The sequence below is a fragment of the Pleurodeles waltl genome, chromosome 1_1 (genome assembly GCF_031143425.1).
Source record: "Pleurodeles waltl isolate 20211129_DDA chromosome 1_1, aPleWal1.hap1.20221129, whole genome shotgun sequence".
NCBI classification, from domain to species: Eukaryota; Metazoa; Chordata; class Amphibia; order Caudata; family Salamandridae; genus Pleurodeles; species Pleurodeles waltl.
This window is the reverse complement of record NC_090436.1, coordinates 219,404,101-219,429,839: the sequence shown is the minus strand read 5'-3', so window position 1 is coordinate 219,429,839 and position 25,739 is coordinate 219,404,101. Positions and strand designations below refer to the sequence as shown.

General features: G+C 49.8%; 1 protein-coding gene across 6 annotated transcripts in view; it reads left to right on the top strand.

Annotated features, from left to right (window-relative positions):
• CPLANE1 (ciliogenesis and planar polarity effector complex subunit 1) overlaps positions 1–25,739 on the top strand; it is a 1,992,329-nt gene that overhangs the window by 1,584,786 nt on the left and 381,804 nt on the right. For all 6 annotated transcript variants that reach the window (XM_069221234.1, XM_069221235.1, XM_069221236.1 and 3 more), the window contains one exon: positions 20,297–20,556. In XM_069221234.1, coding sequence (XP_069077335.1) covers positions 20,297–20,556 — 260 coding nt within the window. The remainder of the gene's footprint in view (positions 1–20,296; positions 20,557–25,739) is intronic.

Below are 25,739 nucleotides of genomic sequence, written 5' to 3'. Positions count from 1 at the left end.
GGGGACTAAGACCACTGGGCTAACCCAGGGACTGTCAGAGTGCTCAATGGCTCCCAATTCCAGCATCTTGTGGACTTCCACTTTGATGCTTTCCTAAACTTGGTCAGACTGTCTAAAACATTTTTTTTTGACAGGCATGCTGTCTCCTGTGTCCACATCATGGGTACACAGGTGTGTCTGACCAGGGGTTGGGGAAAAGAGGTCAGCAAACTGTTGTAGGACTTTCCTACAGTCAGCTTGCTGTTGGCCAGAGAGGGTGTCTGAATAGATCACTCCATCTACTGAGCCATCTTTAAGGTCAGTGGAAAGGAGATCAGGGAGAGGTTCACTCTCAGCTTCCTGGTCCTCATCTGTAACCATTAACATGTTTACATCTGCCCTGTCATGAAAGAGTTTGAGGCGGTTCACATGGATCACCCTTTTGGGGGTCCTGCTAGTGCCTGGGTCTACCAGGTAGGTGACCTGACCCTTTCTCTCTAGCACTGGGTACGGGCCACTCCATCTATCCTGAAGTGCCCTGGGCGCCACATGCTCCAGAACCCAGACTTTCTGCCCTGGCTGAAACTCAACCATAGCAGCCTTTTGGTCATACTACATCTTCTGGAGTTGTTGGCTGGCCTCAAGGTTTCTACTTGCCTTTTCCTTGTACTCTGCTATCCTGGAATGTAGGCCTAGTACATAGTCCACTATATCTTGCTTAGGCTCATGGAGAGGTCTCTCCCAGCCTTGTTTAACAAGAGCTAGTGGTCCCCTTACAGGATGGCCAAACAGAAGTTCAAAGGGGAAAAACCCTACTCCCTTCTGAGGCACCTCTCTGTAGGCGAAAAGCAGACATGGCAAGAGAACATCCCATCTCCTTTTGAGCTTTTCAGGGAGCCCCATGATCATGAACTTCAATGTCTTGTTAAATCTTTCCACAAGACCATTGGTTTGTGGATGGTATGGTGTGGTGAATTTATAAGTCACCCCACACTCATTCCACATGTGCTTAAGGTATGCTGACATGAAGTTAGTACCTCTGTCAGAAACCATCTCCTTAGGAAATCTCACTCTGGTAAAGATACCAATGAGTGCTTTGGCTGCTGCAGGGGCAGTAGTGGACCTAATGGGAATTGCTTCAGGGTACCTAGTAGCATGATCCACTACTACTAGGATATACTGATTCCCTGAGGCTGCGGGAGGTTCAAGTGGACCCACTATGTCCACTCCCACTCTTTCAAAGGGGACCCTCACCACTGGAAGTGGAATGAGGGGGCCTTTGGATGGCCACCTATCTTAGCACTGGCTTGACAGGTGGCACAGGAGGCACAAAACTCCTTAACTTTCTGGGAGATGTTGGGCCAATAGAAATGGTTGACTAACCTCTCCCAAGTCTTGGGTTGTCCCAAATGCCCAGCAAGTGGAATATCATGGGCTAAGGTCAGAATGAACTCTCTAAACTCCTGAGGTACTACCACTCTCCTAGTGGCACCAGGTTTGGGATCTCTTGCCTCAGTGTAAAGGAGTCCATCTTCCCAACAGTCCCTATGGGCCTGATTACAAGTTTGGAGGAGGTGTTAATCCGTCCCAAATGTGACGGATATACCACCAGCCGTATTAAGTGTTCCATTGGATATAATAGACTCGTGATACGGCTGGTGGTATATCCGTCACTTTACCGTCACTTTTGGGACGGATTAACACCTCCTCCAAAGTTGTAATCAGGCCCTATGTGCTCCACTTATTTTTCTTTTGGTCTCTTCAGCAGCTTGCTGCTTAAGGCCTTCAAGAGAGGGACAGGTTGCTTGCCCTTTACACAGCTGTTCCCTTGTGGGTCCCCCTGGGCCTAAGAATTCAACCTGACAAGGTTCCAACTCCATGGGCTCAGTTCCCTCAGAGGGCAGAACTTCTTCCTGGGAAGAGAGGCTCTTTTTCATTTGCTGTGTTGAAGCTGGTTCCCCAGTCTTCTTTCCTTTTCTCTTGGAGGGTTGAGCCATTATTCCAGGCTCCAACACCTCTTTTTCACCCTGAGCCTTGCACTGTGCCCTTGTCTTGACACACACCAGTTCAGGGATACCCAGCATGGCTGCATGGGTTTTGAGTTCTACCTCAGTTTGCATGTGAGTTTGAGTGTGGTGCCGGCGTAGAGGGCGTTACCGTAGTCTAGTCTGCTGCTGATGAGTGCATGGGTGACTGTCTTCCTGGTCTGTGGTGGTAGGGTTGCGGGTGAGGGAGAGGATGAGTTGGGTGTCATCTGCGTAGGAGAGGATAGTGATTCCGTGTGATTGGAGGATGTTGGCTAGGGGGATCATGTAAATGTTGAAGAGTGTGGGGCTGAGAGAGGACCCTTGGGGGACTCCACAGATGATCTTAGTGGTGGTGGAGTGGAAAGGTAGGAGGCAGACTCTGGGTCCGGTCAGTGAGGAAGGAGAGGTGAGCCAGTCTAAGGCTTTGTGGCAAATTCCTATGGTGTGGAGGCGTGTGAGGAGTGTGTGGTGGCAGACAGTGTCAAAGGCTGCGGAGAGGTCTAGGAGGATGAGTGCGATGGTCGACTTTGGTCCTAATGTCGTCAGTGTATGCGATGAGGGCGGTTTCCGTGCTGTGGTTCTTGCGGAACCTGGATTGTGAGGGGTCAAGAGTGTTGTTTTCTTCGAGGTAGTGGGATAGGCGGTTGTTGACTAGTTTTTCGGCGACCTTGGCGGGGAAGGGGAGGAGGGAGATGGGGCGATAGTTGGAGAGGATCTCTGGGTCGGCTTTGTTTTTTTTTTAGGAGAGCGGTGATTTCCGCGTGCTTCCAGGGGTCTGGGTACGTGGCGGAGTCGAAGGAGGAGTTGATTATGTCGTGGAGTATGGAAGCAATGGTTGAGCTGGCTTTGTTGTAGATGCGATGTGGGCAGGGGTCGGAGGGAGATCCGGAGTGGATGGAGTTCATGTTTTTTTCGGTTTCTTCCTGTGTGGTGGGGGCCCAGGTGGTGAGTGTGGTGGGGGATCATGAGTGGGGGTTGAGTTGGGTGAGTGAGGGGTGTAAGTGGTGGGTTGGTGTGGTATGAAGCTGTTGTGGATGTCCAGGATTTTGTGGTGTAAGTGGTTGGAGAGGGCGTCACATAGGGACTGTGTGTGTGAAGGGTCTATGTTGCTGGCTTTGGGTTTGGCTAGTTCATTAATGATGGTGAAGAGTTCTTTGCTGTTTTGAGAGTTGTTGTTAAGGCGTGTCTTGTAGTGGTCTCTTTTGGCGGTGTGTATGAGTTGGTGATGGGTGCGAATGGTGGCTTTGAGGGTGGAGAAGTTGGTTGTAGAGGGTTCTTGTCGCCATATTTTCTCTGCTTGGCGGCATTTGCGCTTGGAGTTCGGGGGGTGAACCATGGGACGTTCTTGATGTTGCGGGTGGCGATGTGTTTTCTGTGGGGGGCTAGTGTGTCTGCGCATGTGGTGATCCATTTTGAGAGGTTGTTGCCCCCAGTGTTGGGGTCGTTGGTGTGGGGGGGTTGTGGGCCAGTTGGGAGTTCAGGCGTTCTGTGGGGATCTTGTCCCACATGGGTGTGGTGTGTTGATGGTGGTGTATGGGGATGTTTGGCGAAGGAGAAGTGGACGCAGTGGTGGTCAGTCCAGAGGAGTTCGGTGGTTTGGGTGTAGGCTATGTGTTGGCTTGAGGTGAAAATTGCGTCAAGCGTGTGTCCTGCTGAGTGGGTGGGTGTGGTGACCATTTGTTTGAGTCCGAGGTTGGTGAGGTTGTCTATGAGGGATGTAGAGTTGTGGTCTTGTAGGTTCTCCAAGTGAAAGTTGAAATCACCGAGGAGGATGTAGTCTGTGGAGGTGAGGGTGTGCGAGCTGATGGTGTCGGCGATGGTGTCGCAGAAGGTGGGGCGTGGTCCTGGTGGTCTGTAGGTTAGTGTACCTCTTAGGGTGTAGTTGTTGTTAATGTGGATTAGGAAGTGCATGTGTTCTGTGTTGTCAATAGTGTCTTGGGAGCTGGTGGTGACTTTGATGGTGTCCCTATGTAGGATGGCGATGCCGCCCCCTGGCCTGCTGAGGCGGTCTTTGCGTTGGAGTTTGTATCCCTTGGGGGTGGCGATGGCTATGTCGGGTTCTGAGGAGGGGTTGGTCCAGGTTTCCGTGAAGAAGGCGATGTCGGGTGATTGTGATGTGATGAGGTCCCAGAGTTCTATGGCATGTTTGTGAAGGGAGCGGGTGTTGAGGAGCAGGCAGTTGAGGCGGTTGTGGTGTTGGTGTGGTGCATGAGGGTGTTGTTGCGGGGTGTGTTCTGGTTGTGGGGTGGTGTGCTGCGGGGCTGGTTGGTGGGGGTGAAGGGAGAGCAGGTGTGTGTTGCGTTGGGGGTGTTGTGTGAGTTGTCGGGGGTTGCTGTGGTTGGTGTGTGGTGTGGGGGAGGAGGAGCAGGAAAAATGACAGGTGTGGCAAGTGAAGGGAGGGGCCACAGAGGACTCAGCTGCTGGGGAAGCTGGAGTGGAACAAAGGGAACGGAACGGTGAGAAGGTGGCCCTGGGCGGTGGAGCGGGGAGCGACCTGCCTGCAAAGCAGGGTCAAGGGTTGCTCCTCGTTACCACGCCACAGCTGCCATAAATGGGGGGGAGGGAGGGAGTGGCAGCTGGGAGGGCTGGATGAATGGGAAGGCCGGGGGGAGGGGCCGCAGCGGCTGGGGAAGCTGGAGTGGAAACAAAGGGAACGGTGAGGTGGAGGGGGAATGTGGGAGAGGCCGCAGGGGACGAAGCAGCTGGGGAAGCTGGAGTGGAACAAAGGGAACGGAACGGTGAGGTGGAGGGGGGAGGCGGGAGGGGCCACAGGGGACACAGTGGCTGGGGAAGCTGGAGTGGAACAAAGGGAACGGAACGGTGAGGAGGTGGTGCTGGGCGGTGGAGCGACCTGCCTGCTAAAGCAGGTGGATTGTTATCTGCACAAATATTTGCTATGCATTGACTAAAAAGCAGCCCCAGGAGGCTTATGGACTTATTTCACCAATGCCAAAGCTGCTACCACTGCTTGGGATGTGGAGTGTCTGTCCTGGACAAGTGTCATGCAGTTACATGGGTTTCACAAAGTACTGCTGTCCTGACAGTTGGTTCCAGTGAGAGTGGCATTTTGACTGCTTGGTTCTTGAGGACTTTTTGATCTGAGACAATTCACAAACCTACTATCTTGGGATGTACTGATGTGGTATCTTTGCACAAAGTGATGAATCTGTAGTTAGAAATATATATCAGAAGAATAAGTTGCTTACCTTTGGTAACGTTTTTTTAGTGGATATTCTGTCTACCTGCAGTTTGATCACCGATCCTTCCTGTTCTGTGAACTGGACTTTTTTTTTCTATCTAACAACATCCCAGTTTAGACATCTGCACACCGGTCATGCCAGTCTGCCAGTGGGTTCTGTGTCTGAGGGCATATACAGTCTAGAAAGCAACTGATGTCCGTGCACATTGGTGGCATTTATATGCAGCTCTGCTTGTCACTTCTTGAGCGAAGTGACATCAGCATGAAGCCGCACAGCAGCACCCTGCCGGCGCACAGGAATACTGCTCGAAACGTTTTGGGTTCCAGTCTGATGCCTGAGCAATATTCATAAGGTGAGGAATCTGCAGTTAGATAGAGCATCCACCAGAGGGATCATTACTGAAGGTAAGAGATTTCTTAATTTGGGAGGATCTGAATAATGGATACTTTGCAGCTCACCGGAACATGAAATGTCTATTGTTCTGCTCTCTGGAAGATGCAGTTTTGGAATTAAAAACTGTTTGGTGGGTGAACTAGTCTTACATAGATTCAGAACATTTAAGAGGACCATGATCCTGCAAGTTCTTAAATTGCTTGAAGCATCTAGTACGTGGTTGTCCAACTTTTTCACTATGGAGGACTGACATCCTCCCAGTATCTTTTGCTTTTCTAGGGGTAAACTAGAGTAGTTTACAGTTGAACATTTGACTCCCCGTTGTCTGAGAGTTTTTGGTGACGACCTATGATTTTTTTTTTCACACTATTTTTATTGAGGTCTTGTTTTTTATGTTTTACATTGGCAAATAGAGCATGTTGGAAAAGGAAGCAAACAACATTCGACAGTCTCATTAAAATATTTGTAAAAAGAATGCCAAGTATGAAGAGTGATTAACATAACAGTCAGTGAAAAAAAGAAAATGGTAGGCATTGTCAGGAAGACATTTTCTTGCTTGTGCATTTTATTTGAAGAGCAGAGAAGTGTATTGGCTTGTTAGAAACTATGATTGATGAGTCATTGAGCTGCGTGCATCCGCTTAGTGTGTTGTCGTAACTTGATTTTCTCTTAGTGTCCTGTTAGAATAAAAGAAACCCAGTAGGGAGTGATAAATGAAGCCTCTGTCAAGTAGCAGGGAATGCTGTAGGTTGGGGATGAATTTGGAGATTAGGGGTAATTTTAGGGGATTAGGGAGACAGACAAGCAACTTCACTAGGTTGGTCTAAAGAGGGATTAGGGGCGTTGTGGGGGGCACCGAGTGCCAGGGGGCGAGTAAGAGAACGTGCACTGGAGTGGTGCATTGTTCAACATGTTCTGATATCTCTGGGGAGAATGGGGAGGGGAGGTCTGGAGGGAAATTTGTTTAATACACAAGGGTGTATAGGGCTGCGCAGAGTAGGAGTCTGGCACCGCTATATGCCATCAGTGACTCCAGGGATGAGGAGCCTTAGGGGTTAAGGAGGTGGGGTGGTGGTTTTATCAGTCAGTTCCTTGAACTGTATAAGCATGGTGTCTCAGGCTGCAGCAGTATGGTGTCTGTGTATCCGTGGGGCTTCCTCCCTATGTAGAGCAAAGCTTTCCTATGCTCCCCAATGGAATAGCGCCTTGTGCCACTGGGGATGAGCCTGGGGTTGTTGGGCTCTCCAGTGCTTGGTTATTCAACACTTGGCCAACAGGAGAGCAAGGCTGACAAAGCGTGCCTCACCTTGACATTTTTTCCTCCTAAGGAAGATGCTTAGGGCCCGTAGCCTTCCTGGAGTTCATGTTTTTAAGTTCTCTGACAGTTGCCAGTGAAGCATGTTTAGTGTCAGAAGCTTGCTATACTCTGATATGACTAAAGCATGTGTTTGAGGTCGGCCACTTGGGCATGGCATCTGCGTTAGGTAAGATTAGCCATGCGGAACATGTGATTTAACTGGGAAGGTGGGTGATAAGCCCTGTAGAGGATCACGTATTGGATGTTTTTAAAACAAGCATTCCTAGAAATGGTCTGTGGGGGGACTCCAGGGCTCTGGACCATTCAGTGTCATGGGGAGGTCTAGCCAGATAATCTTCCCAGAGGCATTGAAAGTGTGTCAGTGGGGTCCCTGTGTAGTGCCTGATAGCTTTGTATAGCCATGTTATGAGGTGTCGCCCTCTTCCCATGATGTATAAGGTATGCATCAGACAAAGCCGGTCGCTCACCATCTTCAGGAAGAACCTCAAGACCTGGCTCTTCGGATGAGGCCCCTCCCCCATTGCTCCCATCCCCCCCAGCGCCTTGAGACCCTCACGGGTGAGTAGCTGCACCTTACAAATACTGATTGATTGATTGAGTGTGGTTAAGTGGTTCTACATCTCACACCCCATAGCAACAGAAGCACCACTAGCAGCTGTCCGTGCGTTAAGAACTGACCTGGGGGAATGCCTTTACCTTGGAGACGTTGATCGAATGTACGCGTCTGGGTGTTGTGAATGAGTTCACCCAGTATGTCTAAGGAGTGTTTGTGCCACGCTGATGGCTGGTCGGCTGTGAAGGGCCCAAGGGTCCTGGTAGGCCATGAAGGGGATAACAGGGAAGTAGGGGAGAACCTGTTTCATTGGCTGGGAAACCCTTCTAGGGCATTTCCAGGTGGCCACATGTGTAGGACCAAGATTAGTGTGTCTTGATGGTTGGGAAAAGGAGGTGGCTTATTATGTATAAGGAAAGGGGACCTTCCCCTCTGTTTGTCTCATATAGATTGGTGGCCACCAGCCACTGGGATACCCACTGAAGTTGTGCCGTGAGGTAGGTCTCGAAGGAAGGTGTCCCCAGAGCTCCTCATCCCACTTGTAATTGGAGTTTATGAAGGGCCACCCGTTGTCTCCTGCCATCCCACAACAGTTCCCTGAACATTTGATCCAAGTCCCAGAAGATACACCGGCAGGAAAATATTGGTTTGACAAAATAATACAACAGTTGGGAAAAGATGATCATTTTTATGAGTGCGATCCTGCCCGTAAGGGTGAGTGGCAGCTGCTGTCAAAATTTATGTGGGACTTGATGGCTGTAAAGCCCGCTGTAGGTTGCCTTCGGATAGGTCCCTTTGAGATTGACATAGTCTGACCCCCAGTTAACGGACCGTTGCTGTTGTCCAATTTAGTGGAGCATTGCCCATGCAAATTACTTGTGGGGGTGCGTCACAGTGAAATGGGAAAGCAAACGATTTCTCCCTATTCACTTGAAGGCCTGCCACTTCCTCAAAATCCCGAAAGGTCGCTAAGATCAAGGCCATGTTGGCTGATGCATCTTGCATATACAGCAGCACGCCATCCGCATAGAGTGACAGGGCTTGTGTGATGAGGGGGATACTCATTGTTGGCCCTCCAGGCAGAGGCAATGGGCTAACGGCTCCATGGCGATAGCGAATGGGATAGGGGAGAGGGAGCATCCTTGACATGTTCCATGGCGAATGGGGAAGAAGGAGAAAATCAGTTGGCCTAAGCATGCCTGAAATGACGGGTTTGTGTATAATAACTTTGTGTACACAAGCAAGCACTAGCCTAGGCCTGACACCTGTAGGACTGCCAAGATATAGTCCAAGGATAAGGAATTAAAGGCATTTTTGAGATCTGATCTCAGATATGCAGCCTGTGGGTATCGTAGCGAGGCCTGATCCATGACATGGAGGAGTCTCCTGATGTTTTAGTATTTGTTGTGACCTGATACAAATCCATTCTGATCTGGATGGACCAGAGCAAGGGAGTACCTGCAGCTACTAGTCTGCGAGGACCTTGAAGAGGGTCTTGTAAATTGTACGCAGTATGGCGATGGGCCAGTAATAAGATATGTCTGGTTTCTGCAGGGTTATGAAGAGAGACTTAAGGAGGGAGACACGAAGCGCACCGGTGGAGAGGGCTTTGTTTTGTATCTCGACTAATCTAGGGGAGAGGGAAGTCCAAAATTGGTTGTAGTATACTTTTGGGAGCCTGTCTGGCCCTGGGGTCTTATTAGGGGCCAAGTCACGTATCACCTTTTTTACCTCTGCCACTGCGATCAGCTCGTCAAGTTCCTCGTGTTCTAGAGTGTTGATGTAGGGTAAGGGGAGGGGGGGCTAAGAAGCCTCTGATACCATTAGGGAATGGAGCGCTGGGCTCCCTGTACAGCTCGGCATAGTAAGAGCTAAAGGCCTGCAGTATGGTTGATTGGGACCGCAAGACTGGGCCTGATTCTATGATGATTTCCATGATTCGGGAGGCATGCATCTCCTGACAGGCCAACCAAGCGAGCAGGCTGCCGGGTTTGTCCCCCGTAGCACGAAGTCAGTCTGTGTATTCCATGAAGTTGTAACAACGGAGGTGCTCTACCAGTGTAGCTTGATGCTTCTTAGCATTCGTCAGGGCATGGTGTGCGGTATCCTCTTGGAGAGGGGTGAGGAGTGATTGTCCAGCCCGGTCACAGCTTTGTCAGTGCCCTGAAGATCCCTGGTCAGTTCTCTTCGGGCCCCAGCTACATTTTGTATGCAGAAGGACCTATTGACCACTTTAAAAAAGAGTCACACTCAGTGGTACGGGTAGTGGCTGTAGCGTGATTTTCTTCCAAGTACTGGTCATTTTGGGTTAGTAGAGTGTCACTGGGCCGTCCAGTGTGTCTTTGGATAGCTTCCATGTGGGTACCAGAAGATGTGGCATGCCCCATTCAATATCCACTATGTGTGCAGCATATACATGACCCCCTGCCATCGTCAGCAGCCACGGAATGACCATTGTGTCATACGCATATGACACACAACTCATCATTTCCCTCTCCGAAGACCCGGACATGCCCAAAAGGAATTTCCACTCTGGAATGGAAGCTGTCGCCACCTGGATGAGAGAAAGCTGCCTGAAGCTCAACTCTGACAAGACAGAGCTCATCATCTTCGAAAACGCCACCTCAGCATGGGACAACTCCTGCTGGCCCACATCTCTCAGCCTTCACCAACTGAGCATGCCCGCAACCTAGGCATCATCCTTGACTCCTCCCTATCTATGACCCGACAGGTAAACTCAGTCACCTCATCCTGTTGGCACACCCTCTGCCAAATCTGGAAAATTTTCAAATGGATCCCAGCAGACTGCCGCAGGACAGTCACCCACGTCTTAGCCACAAGCAAGCTTGACTACGGCAACACTCTCACCATGATGAGAAACATCAAAAAGCTGCAACTCATCCAGAACGCCACTGCCAGACTGGTCCTTAACCTCCCATGCCAAGAACAAATCTCCCAGCACCTGAGGACCCTACACTGGTTCCTGATACAAAGCCATACACATCAGACCAGCATACCTGAACCAACGTGTCTCCTTCCACACCCCCGCCAGATCCCTCCTCTCCCCTCAACTGGCTCTGGCCACTATCCCTTGCATTTGAAAAACCACCACTGAAGGACGATCCTTCACATACCTCTCAGCAAGGAGTTGAAACAATCTGTCTCTAGACCTCAGACAAAGCCCATCGCTCACCATCTTCAGGAAGAACCTCAATACGTGGCTCTTTGGATGAGGTTCCACCCTTCTCCCCACCCCGGCACATCGCGTACCTACCCCAGCACCTTGAGACCCTCACGGGTGAGTAGCTGCTCTTTACAAAAACTGATTGATTGATGGCATTGTGGTAAGATATAACTTGACTCAGATAGTCTGTGTGTGTAAGCCATGGGATCAAGTCCAGAAAACACATGAAGGAATCCAAGCAGGCATAAAGATCATGGGGGGGCCGAGTAGTGGGAGTATACTTGTGGGATGTAGGCCCTCCACGTATTGGGCATGCTGGTGAGCTGGGGTGTAAAGGAGTAGAGGGTCGGAGTGGGCAAGAGAGAGTTCCAGTACATTGTTGTAGTCCCCTCTTAGTATCCAAGGGATGCCAGCCCATTGGGCTAGATTCCAGATAGGGTGGCCCAGAATGCTGTCTGCTCCGTGTTTGGGGCCTACTAGGATGGGTTGCCTTCCAGCCAGCCCTCCACGAATATGTATCTTCCTTCCTTGTCAATAACTGTGTTGTGGGTTTAGAAGGGAGTACCTGGGCGAATGGAGAGCAAGATACACCCCGCATATGCAGAGTATGTCATGCCATAGACCGCGCCTCTCTGTCGCCTGCCAAGTTGCTGGAGTTCACTACTAGTGGGATGAGTCTCCTGTAGGAAACTGATGCATGCGTGCTGTTGTTTGATATAAGCTTACACAGAGTAGCAGCGGCATGCTGAGTACATCCCCCATACGTTTAGCGTGAGGAATTGTGTGGTTCATCTGGTAGCCATGTGGTGTTGTCAGATGTGTATAGGAAAGGAGGAAAGGATATTAGGTGGTCGCCCTCCCCTATGTGTTCTCATCGTTCTGCGAGGGAGGGGGGTATGCATCGCTCGTGTTGTGTGAAGGACATCAACATGTAACAAACAATAATACTTAAACAAGAACCAGAGCCTGTAGCTGGAGGGTACACACCCAAGCTGTTGCTCAAATAACCAGTAAATGGAATGAGGGTGGTGGCAGACTGCTGCCCCGTGGTGGGGAATGAGGGATAAAAAAGCTGCAGGCATGCAATTTGAGTTATAGTGCTGGTGGTCAAATAGTCAATTCATGGGTCATCAGAGGACTTGGTGGCTGAAGTGATGCTTGGCAGCCAAGGAGGGCGGAGTGGGAAATACGAAAATCTTTTGGGGAGGAGCAGCCCATGATCTCAGTTCAATATCGAGGGTGGGTTGAAGGGAGGTCATCAGGGTCTGGTACTTTAGTGTGGCTAAGGGTATTAGAGCAGATCATTCACTGACTGTGGCGTGATCAGGGGGCCAGCCAGAAGCCCCTTGTGTTTCAAGTCTCGGGAGGCCATGTCATCCTCACTCACTGTGGTGCTAGGGTCAGTGTGCCGGGGAGAGTGGGGATTGTCAAAGGGCAAATGCTGCTTCTATGGCTCACTGTTGGCTTTGAGGCAGTTCATGTGGGGAGGGTGCTTTAGCAACCTCCCCAGTTTTGCCCCTCTGCTTTCCGGATTGGGATGCATTATTGTTGCTGTTGAAGGTTGGCGGCAACCCTTGAAATGGATTTCCACCTATTCCCAGGGGGAGTCCGGCTCAGTGTAGAAGTGAATCTGTTGCTCATGGATTATCTTCAGCTTTGCCGGAAACAATAAGGAGTATTGGGCATTCAGGTTCCGAAGGCGGTGTTCCACAGCCAAAAAGGAGGAATGTTGTCTCTAGGTCAGCACTGTGTAGTCAGGAAACACCAAAATCCAGCAGTTCTCTCACTTAAGTGGGACTGATCCTCTAGCCGCTTGCAGGATAGTGTGCGTATCTCTATAGTCAAATAGTTTTGCAACAACTGGCTGGGAAGGCATCCCCGGCGGAGGCCAGTGGACAGGCACTCAGTGTGCGCTCTCCATTGAGAAATGAGGGCAGAGAGACTGGGCTGGCATGAAGGATTTCACCCACTCTTCCAGGAACTCTATCATCGGTCCGGACTCTTTGGAGGCCTGTAGCAGACCCACAACACATCCGTTGTTCTGGCAGGCCCTTCCCTTGGCATCCTCTGCACGGTGCTCCAGTTGCTGCACACTTACGAGAAGGTCTTGCATTGTTTTTTCCCGGTCTTCCTGCTGCGGTTTCATGTCTGTGATGTTGCGCTTGACTTCAGTGACTCCAGAGGCCTGCTTCCTCTGGTCTTCTCATAGAAGTCCAAACTGCACCCAGATTTCCTCTCTGCACAATTCAACAGGATGTGCATGATGTCTCAGTGGCCTGTAGGATAGTGTCTAATTTAGCAGCGAGGTCCTGGTGTTGCGGGGGTGTCGGGTCTCCCTGTTCATGACGGTCTGGTGAGCAAGGTGAGGGTGAGAAATATTGTCCCTTAGTTGTATTCATCTGCCCATTCTTTCTGATGTGGTGGGTGCAAAAGTATCAATCTGGAAAGTGTGATGCTGAAGTATCTGCCTCTCTCGCTGGGGAATGTTCCAAAGGGGTGCTTGGGAGGGGGCAACAAAGATAGCCCATTTGAGTGGGCCCCATGGATTAAAGTGTTCATTGGAGAGGGAAGTCTACCACCACCGCCGCCAGGGTCCAGAGGGTTTTGACAGTTGGCGGCGACCCAGCTTTGTATGGTATGATGTCAAGTGTGGTGGCAGTGTAGTATGTGCCACACAGTCTGAGTGGGGGTATGTGCGCTGTAGCGCTGAGGCTGACCACCTGGGGGCACCCCCCATTTCCCACCCCTGCAGGCGGGAGGCCCTGGGTGGGGCAGTTTGCCTGTCTGTCATGTGCAAGAGGGCCTTCCTACAGGACCCGGATCACCCACTTTAGGCCACCAGGGGTGGTCAAAGGCTGCGTGCTAACCGCACGCTAATGTGGGACGTAGGTCTAGCTCCACCATATTGCCAGCCCAGGTGGTATGCCCTTCTGCAATGTTCCAGGCCAGGAGCTGAGGGAAAAATGCGGGAACCGCTGGGCAGGCGTGGGGGTCGCAGTGGGTATGTCGAGCCCTTCCACTCTCTTCAGCAGTCACATCACTGCATGCAAGCTACATGCCGTGATGGGCCCCACTGTGGACCTCTCAGATCTCATGGCAGACTGCTCTGGTGAGGTTCATGCTCGCCCGGATCAGCCGTGCCCTTGAAGAGACCTGAGTGGCCCACGTGCCAACTGCATGCCAATATGGGCCTTCACCTGAGGCCAGGGGAGCTCAGTCCTCCCCCCGGCAGTATGCAGTTGTGACTGTGGTGGAAGGTCGTGGGGATAGGGCGGGGCAGTCTCAGTCCACAGGCCCTCATGTTTGTCTTGGGCATCACCTTATTGTGTGTCAGCCGCACCTTAGATCGGGCCTCAGTGCAGTCGGGTTGCCCGGCCCCGCTGGTGATGAGCTCTGGGTTGAAAGCGGCCCCTGAAAGGGTTATCATCATACCTTGTGGGGGCTCAGGCAGTCTTCTTGGTGCTCCTCTCCTCCTGGGCCATGCTGCGGGTCGTAAACCTCCGGGAACCCTCCATTCTAGGGAAATGCCGGTAGAAGTCGGGCCGCACTCTCCCTATGCCCTCACCGTGTGGGCTTTGCTGTGCCCGTCAGGGTCTTGTTGGCCCTGATGTGTGGGCTGAGCAGTAGGTCTTTCTGCGTGTCAATGGCACATTGATATCCGTCCCTGCCTGTGAAGAGCCTAAAGTTATGGGCTTCATGGGCTCGCTGTATGGCCTCAGGGTAGAAGGCTCAGACAATCTTGTTGGCGTCTCTGATGTGCTGTGGTTGTCTCCATTGTCTCCTTGTTCACGATGGAGTTCCCAACATCCCTTGGCTACTGACAGTCCAGCGATGTCTTATTTAATGGCAGGATTGTGGTAGATTGGGTTGTCTGCTTAGCAGAGCTTTGCCAACAGACGTCCACCATCTTTGACGGTTAGGCCACGCCCCCCATGACGACCTATAATAACGTATTTAAGGTGATGATGGAATCCAGGAAAAAGCTATATATGTGTAGGCTGGTAGAGTGGCTGGATTTTTGAGACATGTCTGCTTGCAGGAAATATGTAAGGATATCTCTTGGCCTTCTCTTAATACTTTGGCAAAACATTATTGCCTTGAATTAGATGTCAAGGCTGAAGCCTTCTCGAGAGAACAGTGATGCAGCCCATTATCTGATAGCTTAGATTGTTTTCTTACCAGAGGTCCATCCATCACAATGTCTAGTGTGTTGCTGGTAAGTATTTTATAAAGAATTTTAAGAAATGCTCCGATAGAAGTAAATGATATTTACCTTCATCATAGGCAGATCCCGTGGTCGCTCTGCAGATTAATCTGATTACCTCACAGTGACTCACATTTTCTGCCATCTCCTGTGCCTGAAATACCTGGAAACTAATATAGTTTGAGCAGAGTAGGGCCAGTTTATATGCTTAGTGTTGGCACTTTCTGATGGATACACCTACCTGTGGATTCCTTACCTAAAGAATTCTCCCCTCGCGCCAGCCCTCGGCGAAAATTTCTTCTAGCTCTGCACGTCGACAATGACGTCACAATCGCCCGACCCCACGCGACGCCACATGACATCATCCAGGCAATAAGAAGCCCTCGTCGACGTGCAGACGTCAGTTCCCTTTTTTTCCGTGCCCGAATAACGGTTAATTCTTTGAGGCTCACAGGGAGCTACTGTTTCCAACGGCGGTTACGATGTCGCAGCCTAGAAAATCCAGCTTTAAACCTTGTAGCCAGTGCGGGGGTTGGATGTCGGTTACCGATCCCCACAAACACTGCCTCTGGTGCCTTAGTTACGACCATGAGGTCGAGGCATACGGTTCGTGCCAACGCATGAACCCTAAGGCACTTAAGGAGAGGGAGGCGAAGTTGTTCTTGACCCGGTCCAAGAAGGAGAGGCGTCGTAGGAGGGAGTCTTCGTCGAGATCTACGAGGTCTCGTCATCATCATAGTGACTCTCTGCGCCGTCATGGATCTCGGCGCCGATCAAGCAAGGGACGGTCCAGATCTAGATCGGCTTCTCCGTCGGCTCGGCGTCGGCCGACGTGGGAGATAAGCCCGACCGTCACCCCTCCACCTCCGGCAACCCCGACGTCACCTGGGTCGGTCTTTGAGGTCGAGCCTCCCCAGAGGCCTGAGGGTTCTCCTGGCCAGGAGTTACCTGGACCCTCTTCGGCAGCTTTGCTGGCGCCGGTGCAGCAGCAGCAGTACCCGGCTTTCCCAACTCCGGGATCGGATTCTGCAGCGTTTTTAAACGCTATGTATAACATCTTTGCTTCCATGACGCCGGGTGGAAGTCATGCAGGTCCGTCTGGCCCTTTGATTTGGGTGTTCCGGCGTCTTACAGGTCGGCGCCGTTCACCCCGTTTTTGTCTGCTGCACCTGAAGCGGCGCCGATGCCTACGACGTCGCCCAGGATGGCTACACCTGTTGCGGCGCCATCGGATTCGCCTCGGATCCGATCAACGTCCAAGAACACTTTGGAGCCGGAGCCTCCGGCTTCGGACAAATCCGAGGTTCGCGCCGACGAAGATCTTCGGCCGACACCTTGTCGACTCCAGGCTTGGAGTCAAGACTTAGGTCAAGACGTCTGGCCCTTCGTCTCTTGGAGGAGGAGGAGTACGCGAGGCAACACCTGGAGGAAGGAGAAGTTATAAAGCCCTCAGGTGACTTCCAGGGACTGGACTCTGCTAGTGGCCTTGACACTACTCCGGAATGGGATCTGGCTTCCCCTGGAGAGATCACGGAGGAAGCTGCTTCTTTCCATGCAGTCATTCGTAAGGCTGCAGACTTTTTGGATCTTCCCCTTCCTACCGCGGAGGGCAAGAGAAATTTATTGACAGAAGTCCTCCATCCGACGTCTGCTTCTGCTGAGCCTCTTCTACCATTCAATGAGGCTCTGCTGGACCCCATTAAGGATATCTGGCTGAAACCTGTATCCACCGCTGCAGTCAACAGAGCGGTGGCTCAGCGGTACAGGACGGCGCCTGGGGATCCGGTGTTTCTTTCCAGGCAACCAACTCCGGAGAGCCTAGTGGTCCAAGCTTCATGTTCTTCCAGATCCTCTCCTGGCTCGTTTCCTGGCTCCCCTGCGGACAGGGAGTCAAAAAAGATGGACCATACTGCTAAAAAGCCATTTTCATCTTGCAGTATGGCCCTAAAATCTTCCAATGCCACATGCATACTGGGGCGTTACATCCATGCCCTTATGGAAGAGGCGAAGGGCCTCCCTAATTTGTCCCAGGAGATGCTGCAACTATTAGTGGATGCTCAGGCGGCTGCGACGCAAGTGATCCAGTCTGGATTGGACACTTCTGACTCGGTGGCTAGGGCTATGGGCACGACCATAGTCTCTAGGAGGCAGCCTTGGCTTTGATCATCAGGCTTCTCGTCGGACGTGCAGGCCACACTCCTTGATCTTCCGTTCGATGGAGAAAAGCTCTTCGGCTCTAAGGCTGACTCTGGGTTTTTCAGTCAATGTACCCAAGTCTCACCTGGAGCCCTCTCAACGCGTCCTGTTCATAGGGGCAGTATTGGACACAACATTGAATCGGGCCTTTCCTCCGCCCCAGCGGGTTCAGGACATACAGGCTTTGATTCCAATGTTTCGAAATGGAGCGGTAGTTCCAATCCTCAAGGTCATTCGTCTGCTCGGTCTGTTTGCTTCTTGCATACTGTTGGTCACTCATGCTCGCTGGCACATGAGGGCTCTCCAGTGGTGCGTCCGCAGGCAGTGGTTTCAACACAAAGGGGATCTCGAAGATTCGATAAAGATCTCCAGAGACACTGCGGAGGATCTTCGATGGTGGGCAGCGGTCGACAACCTGTCTCAAGGAAGGCTGTTCTCGCTGCCTCCTCCAGTGACCACGGTGGTAAAGGATGCTTCCACTCTAGGGTGGGGAGCTCATCTGGGGGACCTGGAGTTCAAAGGCCTTTGGTCTCCAGGGGAACAGAAGTTGCATATCAATCTGTTAGAGTTGCGGGCAGTACGTCTGGCGCTCAAGGCCTTCCTCCCTTCCATTCGCGGTCAATCGGTCCAAGTTCTAACGGACAACACGACCGCGATGTGGTATATAAACAAACAGGGAGGAGTGGGGTCGTATCTTCTCTGCAGAGAAGCTCTTCGTCTCTGGTCCTGGCTTCAGGATCACAAGAACTGCTTGGTTGCACATCATTTGGCTGGAGTCCTGAACGTGCGTGCAGACATTCTCAGTCGACGCAGCTCGGTCGATCACGAGTGGCGTCTTCATCCAGATCTAGTTCTGGGTATCTTCCGGATGTGGGGTTATCCACAAATAGATCTGTTTGTAACGCAAGAGAATGCGCAGTGTCCGCTATTTTGCAGCCTCCAGTATCCGGTGCAAGGAGCTTTGGGGGATGCGTTTCAGATGTCCTGGAGGGGTCAGTTGCTTTACGCGTTTCCCCCCATACCCTTGATTACTCGAGTTCTCAGGAAGATCCGCCAAGACCGAGCTCAAGTCATCTTAATAGCTCTGGGTTGGCCGAGAAGGGTGTGGTATTAGAACCTACTCTAACTCTCTCAGTGCCCTCCGCTCCGTCTCCCTTGCAGGGTGGACCTCCTCTCGCAGTCGCAGGGGCAGATTCTACACCCCCACCTCCAGAGCTTGCATCTTCATGCCTGGAGATTGAACGGGGCAATCTGAGTTCCTTTTCTCTCCCTCGAGATGTGGTGGAAGTTATTTTATCGGCCAGGCGACACTCCACCAAGTCAATCTATGCTAATCGTTGGGCTAACTTTTCAAGCTGGTGTGGAGAGAATAGTTTAGATCCTTTAAAAGCTGGTTTGTCTGACATTTTGTCATTTGCACTCCATCTGGCACAGAAAGGTTTCGCAATTGCCACTGTTAAAGGTTATCTGTCTGCACTATCTGCTTTTCTGTGCCTTCCTGATCAACCGTCCTTCTTTAAATCACCAATTGTTTTAAAGTTTCTAAAGGGGCTCACTAATAGGTATCCACCCACGCCATTCGTTATGCCTCAGTGGGACCTTAACTTAGTCTTAACTTTTCTTATGGGGGCTCCGTTCGAACCAATGCATTCTTGTTCTTTACGGTACCTGGTATTAAAGGCTGTTTTCCTGGTGGCCATAACATCTGCCAGAAGGGTTAGCGAGCTTCAGGCTCTCTCAGTGGAAACCCCATACCTTTCTTTCTTTAAGGACAAAGTGGTGTTGAGGACCAAGGCGGCTTTCCTACTGAAGGTTGTTACACCCTTTCACCTGGGGCAGTCGATTACTCTCTCTTCCTTTTACCCTCCACCTCACCCATCCAAAGAGGAAGAGAGGCTCCACCGGCTGGATCCGCGAAGAGCTCTGAGCTTCTACGTCGCCAGGACGAAAGAGTTCAGACAGGATGAACAGCTCTTCGTTGGATACGTGGGGAAGAGGAAAGGTAGAGCGGTCCACAAGAGAAGGCTATCCAGGTGGGTCATTCTATGTATTAAGATCTGCTATTCTTTGGCGAAGAAGGATCCACCTGTGGGGATTCGTGCCCATTCCACCAGAGCCAAATCAGCTTCATCAGCTTTGGCTAGAGGTGTTCCTGTGGTTGACATCTGCAGGGCAGCGACTTGGGCATCCCTCCATACTTTTGCCAAGCATTACTGTTTGGACTCTGAGGTTAGGAGGGATGGCCATTTTGCTCGCTCAGTGCTGCAAGATTTCTTGGTTTGACCATTGGGCACCCACCACCGGAGGTTTTACTGCTTTGGGACTCTATTCTTTAGGTGAGGAATCCACAGGTAGGTGTATCCATCAGAAGAATAAGTTACTTACCTTCAGTAACGCTTTTTCTGGTGGATACAATAACTACCTGTGGATTCCTCACTGTCCCACCCACCTCCCCGTTGCCTGTCTGGTTAAACCAAGATTTCTTTGGGTGCGCATCCTTGATCTTGTAATATATGTATATAGCTGTTTCATGCATATGGTTGTATTCATTGTATATACTTTTCCTTTGCACATTAAGATAGTGAAAGGGACATTTTGGACTTGATTTATACTCATATATTTATATTAGTCTCGGTTTGAGCAGTCATATCTGTGACTTTTGTTGAGTTTTATATTAAATGTTTTATTTTCATCTATTCTGGATGAATTTGTACTCTTTAGGTTTAACCTGTTCGCCTCTATGGCACAGAAAAAATGGTGAAAACTGACGTCTGCACGTCAACGAGGGCTTCTTATTGCCTGGATGACGTCATGTGGCGTCGCGTGGGGTCGGGCGATTGTGACGTCATCGTCGACGTGCAGAGCTAGAAGAAATTTCCGTCGAGGGCTGGCGTGAGGGGAGAATTCTTTAGGTGAGGAATCCACAGGTAGTTATTGTATCCACCAGAAAAAGCGTTACCGAAGGTAAGTAACTTATTCGTCTGGCCGTTCAGGCAGTGCCAGTTCCCCATCTTTTGTCACTTGTGGCACCATCACTGGCACAGTGCAAAATGTTTCTTGGGCTCTAGAATGTGGGTGGGATGTTTTTAAAAATGAATGATATGTGGAGGGGCACAGTATCTATGATATCCAAGGGTCACGAAGGTACATAATTTTACTTTTTTCGCCGAATATGCATTGAAATTAAATTTAAAAAAAAGTGAATCTTGTAATGGTAATGATTTATTGAATTTTCTGTCTAGATTATTTGCTTCAGTTACCAGTATCCCAGAGCCAAAATCTGAATGAGAAACCTGGTGTTGCTGGAGATGTTGTTACCTGGAATTTGTTGCAAGATGATCTTGATATTGTGAAGCCCTCAGAACGATCCGTGAAGACTTTTTCAGCAAAACCCATGAGCAAAGTACATATGGACTCAAAACTGCATGAAATGGAGGCCCAGCTGTCTGCTCTTCAAAACATGGCGGAATACATGGAACGTGACTTTGCTAACAGTGAACTGGTAGGTCCTCAATAGCTGACAGTAGAATTAGATGTTACAGTCGATCACATTTCCATAAAACTAAAAATGTTAGTAAATTCTCCTCCACTGTACTTGTGAATTACATATCCTGCTGTTTTAATGAGAGATTTGCAGCAGTCCTTCAGCTGGCTTCTTTAGTGTGGTGGAGTAGGGGAATGTAGCGCGGCCTCCTACAAGTAAGGCACGTTCCCAAACACGTCTGTGCTTCTTTGCTTCCAGATTCACCAGTTCAAAGGTCACACAAATATACCAATATGTATCTTCTAATTGTAGTTTTTATGCCAACTGTTAAGCACACTTAGTAATGTAAACTCCTTTTAACCATATGCTTAATCATATACTAAAGAATGGAGAAACCTACTTAATTCTTTTAAGAACACCTGTCTACACAAAGAAGCGACTAGTTTAGTATTTTCAAAGTATGCAAAGTCTCTAGATACGTCTCAAATGTTCTTGTCTCAGTGAACTGCTAGGTATAAACCCTCAAGTTTGCAGTGCTTTTCTCTGAGTGTGTTTGAAAGATTGTGGCTCACGTGATCTGTAGTTTTGAGCTGCTCCATAGAACATGTCTGTGCTTGATGTGCTTCTTTTTCCACAGCCTCTGCATTATCTGTAGTCAGCTAGACTGTTGGCTTTGAATGACATGGAAGTGGAGGGGCTCAGTAACTTAGAAGATCTATAACTGTGTAGGAAAGTAAAATCTCCATCAGTAACACAGTCGTGGACATGCACTGTAGGAGATCGTGCCTTTCATTGAGAGAGTATTTTATCCTCGTCAGCTAATCAAGTGCATGTTCGGGTAATAAAGTGAGATGAAAACCCCTCATGTCACACTAATACCAGTGTCCTAAAAGGATCTAAACGGGGCAGATTGCTCTTAGATTATGTCACATTAGATAATTAGTCTCAAACTCTGCAACACACATTGGGAAATTTAGTTCCCGACCAGTGGCAGGAATGCTGACCACTGACCCTGTGGGCTGTGAGCAAAGAGCATCAGCCCTTGACTTAAACTAGTAGATGGAGTGCAAAAAGCAATTGCCCAAGTAAGCTACAGTTGTTTTAAAGAGAAAAAAGTATATCGTTCTTATCAGCTTTGCCGCTTTGCAAAGCTGTACTCTGCCATTCTGTACATAATTCTAGGATACACCTCTGGCCCCTTGTCACTGATCTAATGGTGTTTGGCATTATAGCATGACCTTGATTTTTACATATTTGACTGCATTAACGACAATGGCCTCTTTATCACCCCTTTAGACACCCCTAGGGCGCACCTCATCATCTGTGGCACTTTCTCATGCAAAAGCTTTTATGCTTTGCCAAAACCATCATCTTTTACACACACTTTCCAGGGCAACTTCACTGATATATTTCTTTCTTTAATTTCTGGCTGCAGATTACCTACGCGAGTCACTCATGACATTCACTCATACATTTCAGCATGTATTCAACAAAGTACAACTTCCTTCACAAATTGTCTAATTATTTCTGTACCATAACCCCCTTCTCGATCCTGCCCTGTTCCTTGTTGGTGCTTATCCTCCAAAAGGGTGAAAGATAATGCCGTGAGAGCTGCCCAGTCCCCTGCCCTTCCCGAGTCCATCCAGCCCCCGCCACGCCAGAGACATACAGCAGATGAGCAGAGAAGGAAGCACTGCCACATCTCGATGCCAGCACACCTTGCAGTGACTTTGCTACTCCCTTACCAGCTCTTCACTTCTCCTTTGCTTCCCTTTTACAGTACAGCATTAAGGACCCGTGGTTGGTGTTGGGATCCTGGGTGCCTAGGAAAACACCAGCGGCAAGGAAGCTGAGTCAAAGTTGAAAAGAACAGACAGCTCGCTTTTGTGCCTCTCTGCACACCAGACGATTCTGTTATTTTTAAACACTCCAGAGGAATGCTACATGCCTCATAGCATACTGAGTGTTAACATTTTACTGAGAAGATGCAGACAAGTAGTTTGCGTGTATTCTGGTAAATAAGGCTGGGTGATGCATGCTTCTATTCCCCTTTGTTCTTAGTCTCGGGGAGGAACTGGGTTGCACTAGTAGCGTCGGAAGCTCAAAATTGAAGGAACATGGCAAGGATGGAGTATGTGGTAATGGTACATAATTGTGAATCTATTGACATATAGGCAATTTGTAAAGGTAGTTAAGTTTTGTTATATGCACCTGGAAGTCTGACATAATTGACTCTGAAAATCCACAGTCAGCAATCAGTAGCCATAAATATTTTGGTGAAGTTGCCCTGAAAAGCTTCTGTAAAATATGCAAGTCTAAAGGAGAAATACAGCTAAAGAGACACATTGGGTCCACCTAATGTGCCTCTTGAGTTGGGTTTCTCCTTTAAGGAATTTTTTATTTACTGTACTGCCCAAATAATTCCTGTGCCCTAACACTCTTATATTGACCACTACCAGGCTCTAACTTTTCAAAGGTGAACAATATCTAGCATTGTCCTTGTATGTCAAATTCATCACCAGGATAAAAATTATAATTGGAATATTTAATCTCTAGATAAATGTGTAGGAAAGTAGCATCTTTCTAGCATAGTTACCCTCACTTTTTGCCTGATGTCAATGTGTTTAGGCTATAGTAAACTGGGATCCTACTAATCAAGACCCCAGTGTCTGTGCTCTCTCCTCTAAATTTGGTTACATGGTAACTTTTTACACTCCACAATTGGCATACTGGTGCACCCTTATATGTCCCTAGTATATGGTAATTAGGTATGCAGGACATTGGTACACTAGGGTTCTCCATGGTGGGCTGCAGCATGTATTATGCGACCCATGGGAGCCCATGCAAACTGTGTCTGCAGGTCTGCCATTGCAGCCTGCGTGGAATGGCTATAGCAGTCACTGCACTTCGGACACTGTAAGTCACCCCTATGGTAGGCTTTTCAGCCCAAGAGCTGGGTACATGGTCCTGAGTGTGAGGGCACCCCTGCATGAGCAGAGGTCCCCCTACAAACCCCAGACTCCATTCCCTGGGCTTTGTAAGTTCAGGGAAGCCATTTTAGAGTATGTTGTGGACACTGGACAATAAAGAGTAGTCCAACTACCTAATGGCTTCACCAAACCTAGGCATGTTTGATATCAAACATGTTGGAATCATGCAATTACACGGATTACAGTGTTAGTTGCATGATACCATGTACTCTGAGGGTTCCTTAGAGGTCCCTCCAGATCTGCCTGTTCATCCTTGTAGGGTCTGCCTGCCAGCCCATGCTGCTGCAGACCCCAGACACTGTTCTGCCCTCCTGCTGCTGAGCCTAACTCAAGCAGGGGAAGGCAGAACAAAGGGTTTCCTGTATGAAGAAGGTGTGACCTCCTCTCCTTTAGACCTATGTGTCTCTGGGCTGGGGTGGGGTGGCCTCTTAGCACCACCAGACTGCTTTAAATTGCACATTTGGTGTCCTCCTTGCGTAAACCTGTTTGTACCAGTGCAGAAACCCCCAGTTCCCGCTCTGCCGCGACCCACACAAAGGAGAGGGGTGTGACCACCCCCCTGTCCAGCACTTTCCCTAGGGAGGTGAACAGAGCTCTGCCAGGTGGCAACTTTATTCTGCCATCTTCTAAATAAGATGTGCAGAGGCACCTGGGAGCATCTGACTGGTTAGGCTAGGTGGGTGACGTCCCTGACCTCCTCTGATAGGTGGGTGACTGCAGATAGTGTCCAACCTCTTTTTAGGGTTGCTTACTCTCTCCGAAGACTCTCCTGCTCCTGGCCTCTGGAACTGCTGCTGGTCTGCCTTAGGAACTGAAACAAGACTGTATCCAGTTGAGAGGGCTCCCACTGTAACACTATTTCTCCAGCTACTGCACGATTTCTGCAACATCCGTGAATATGTATCTTCCAGGGTCACAAGGACTCAGTGTGCATCAAGAATCAAGAAGGAATCTCCCTTGGCGTGAAGGAGTCACTCCCCTGCATCCTCAGTTGCCTTAAGATGACAATGGCTGGCTGGTGGATCCTGCTGTCCCACGGACATCGAAAGGCTCTATAACACAGGTGGTGGTTCTGTGGTCCTCTCTGGGTCCGGGAGATGGTGGGCCTTTGCTGCAGCCACTGGAATGGAACCCTTTTGCACCATGACTGTTGGCCTTACCAAGGCTTGTTACCAGGAGATCTTTAAGCCCCCAAGAAGCCCCAGCCTCCAGCACTCTGAGACTTCGAGTTCAGCTTCCACTCTGCAACTCCTGCGGCATGGGACTCCTGCTTTCTTGTGCTGCTGAGGCCTCTCTGCGACTCCCTGTGCCTGCTGATAGTAGGTCAATCGTGGGGGATCCAATGATTCCCTCTGGCTCTCCTGTGTTCTGAGAGCCAGTCCTGACTCCCCTCCAAGGGTCGAGTCTCCTGGACCTTGCTGGTCCCCAAAATCCTGCAAATGTCCTGCAACAACTGCATGCATTTGCTAATGTATGTTTGTGTTCTGGCTGACCACTGCCCTCCTGCAATCCGGTGACCAGTGTGGGACAGCTTGTGGGCAACTCCAAGGATCTTCCTGCATCCCCTGGACTCTGCAGCTGGACTTCTTCCTTCACTGACCTGCATGAACTTCACCTCTAGGAGGGTGGGCATTGCCTACCTGCACCGCCCAGCTCCGAGTATACTGGAATCTGTCCCCTTCTTTCTCAGGTTCTTCTCGTCTGGAATCCACCTTTGGGTTCCACTGACTTGGTCCACTGGAGCAAACTCCAACTAGGGTTTCCAACCTGAGCTTCCTGGTGTAGGTACTTCAATCTTCTGGGAATCCATGGGTGTGGTCACTATCCAACCTTCCTTGTGCCAACTGGTTTCCTCAGAGTCCTTCCTCTGTGGAGGGTCCTGAAACCTGAATATTCCAACTACGACGGTCCTGTGTTAGCCTATGGGACACCCGGCTAGATAACAACTCTGCATCCGAGCTCCTGTGGGATTACTGATATTTACCTATGGTAATTCCTTAGTCTCCCAGCCCTCGGGATTCTAATACACTTACCTTGGTTCGGCACTTCCATTCCAGAAACACTTTCTTAATATATGCCCCCCCCTTCCCTTCTAAAGGGCTCCATGTATTCCTGTGCTTTTTACTGTTTGTTTCCAAGTATATATTTTCTGTGTAGATAATTCCAAGTGGAGATATACCAACTAGTGTTATAATAAATAATTTTTGTAAC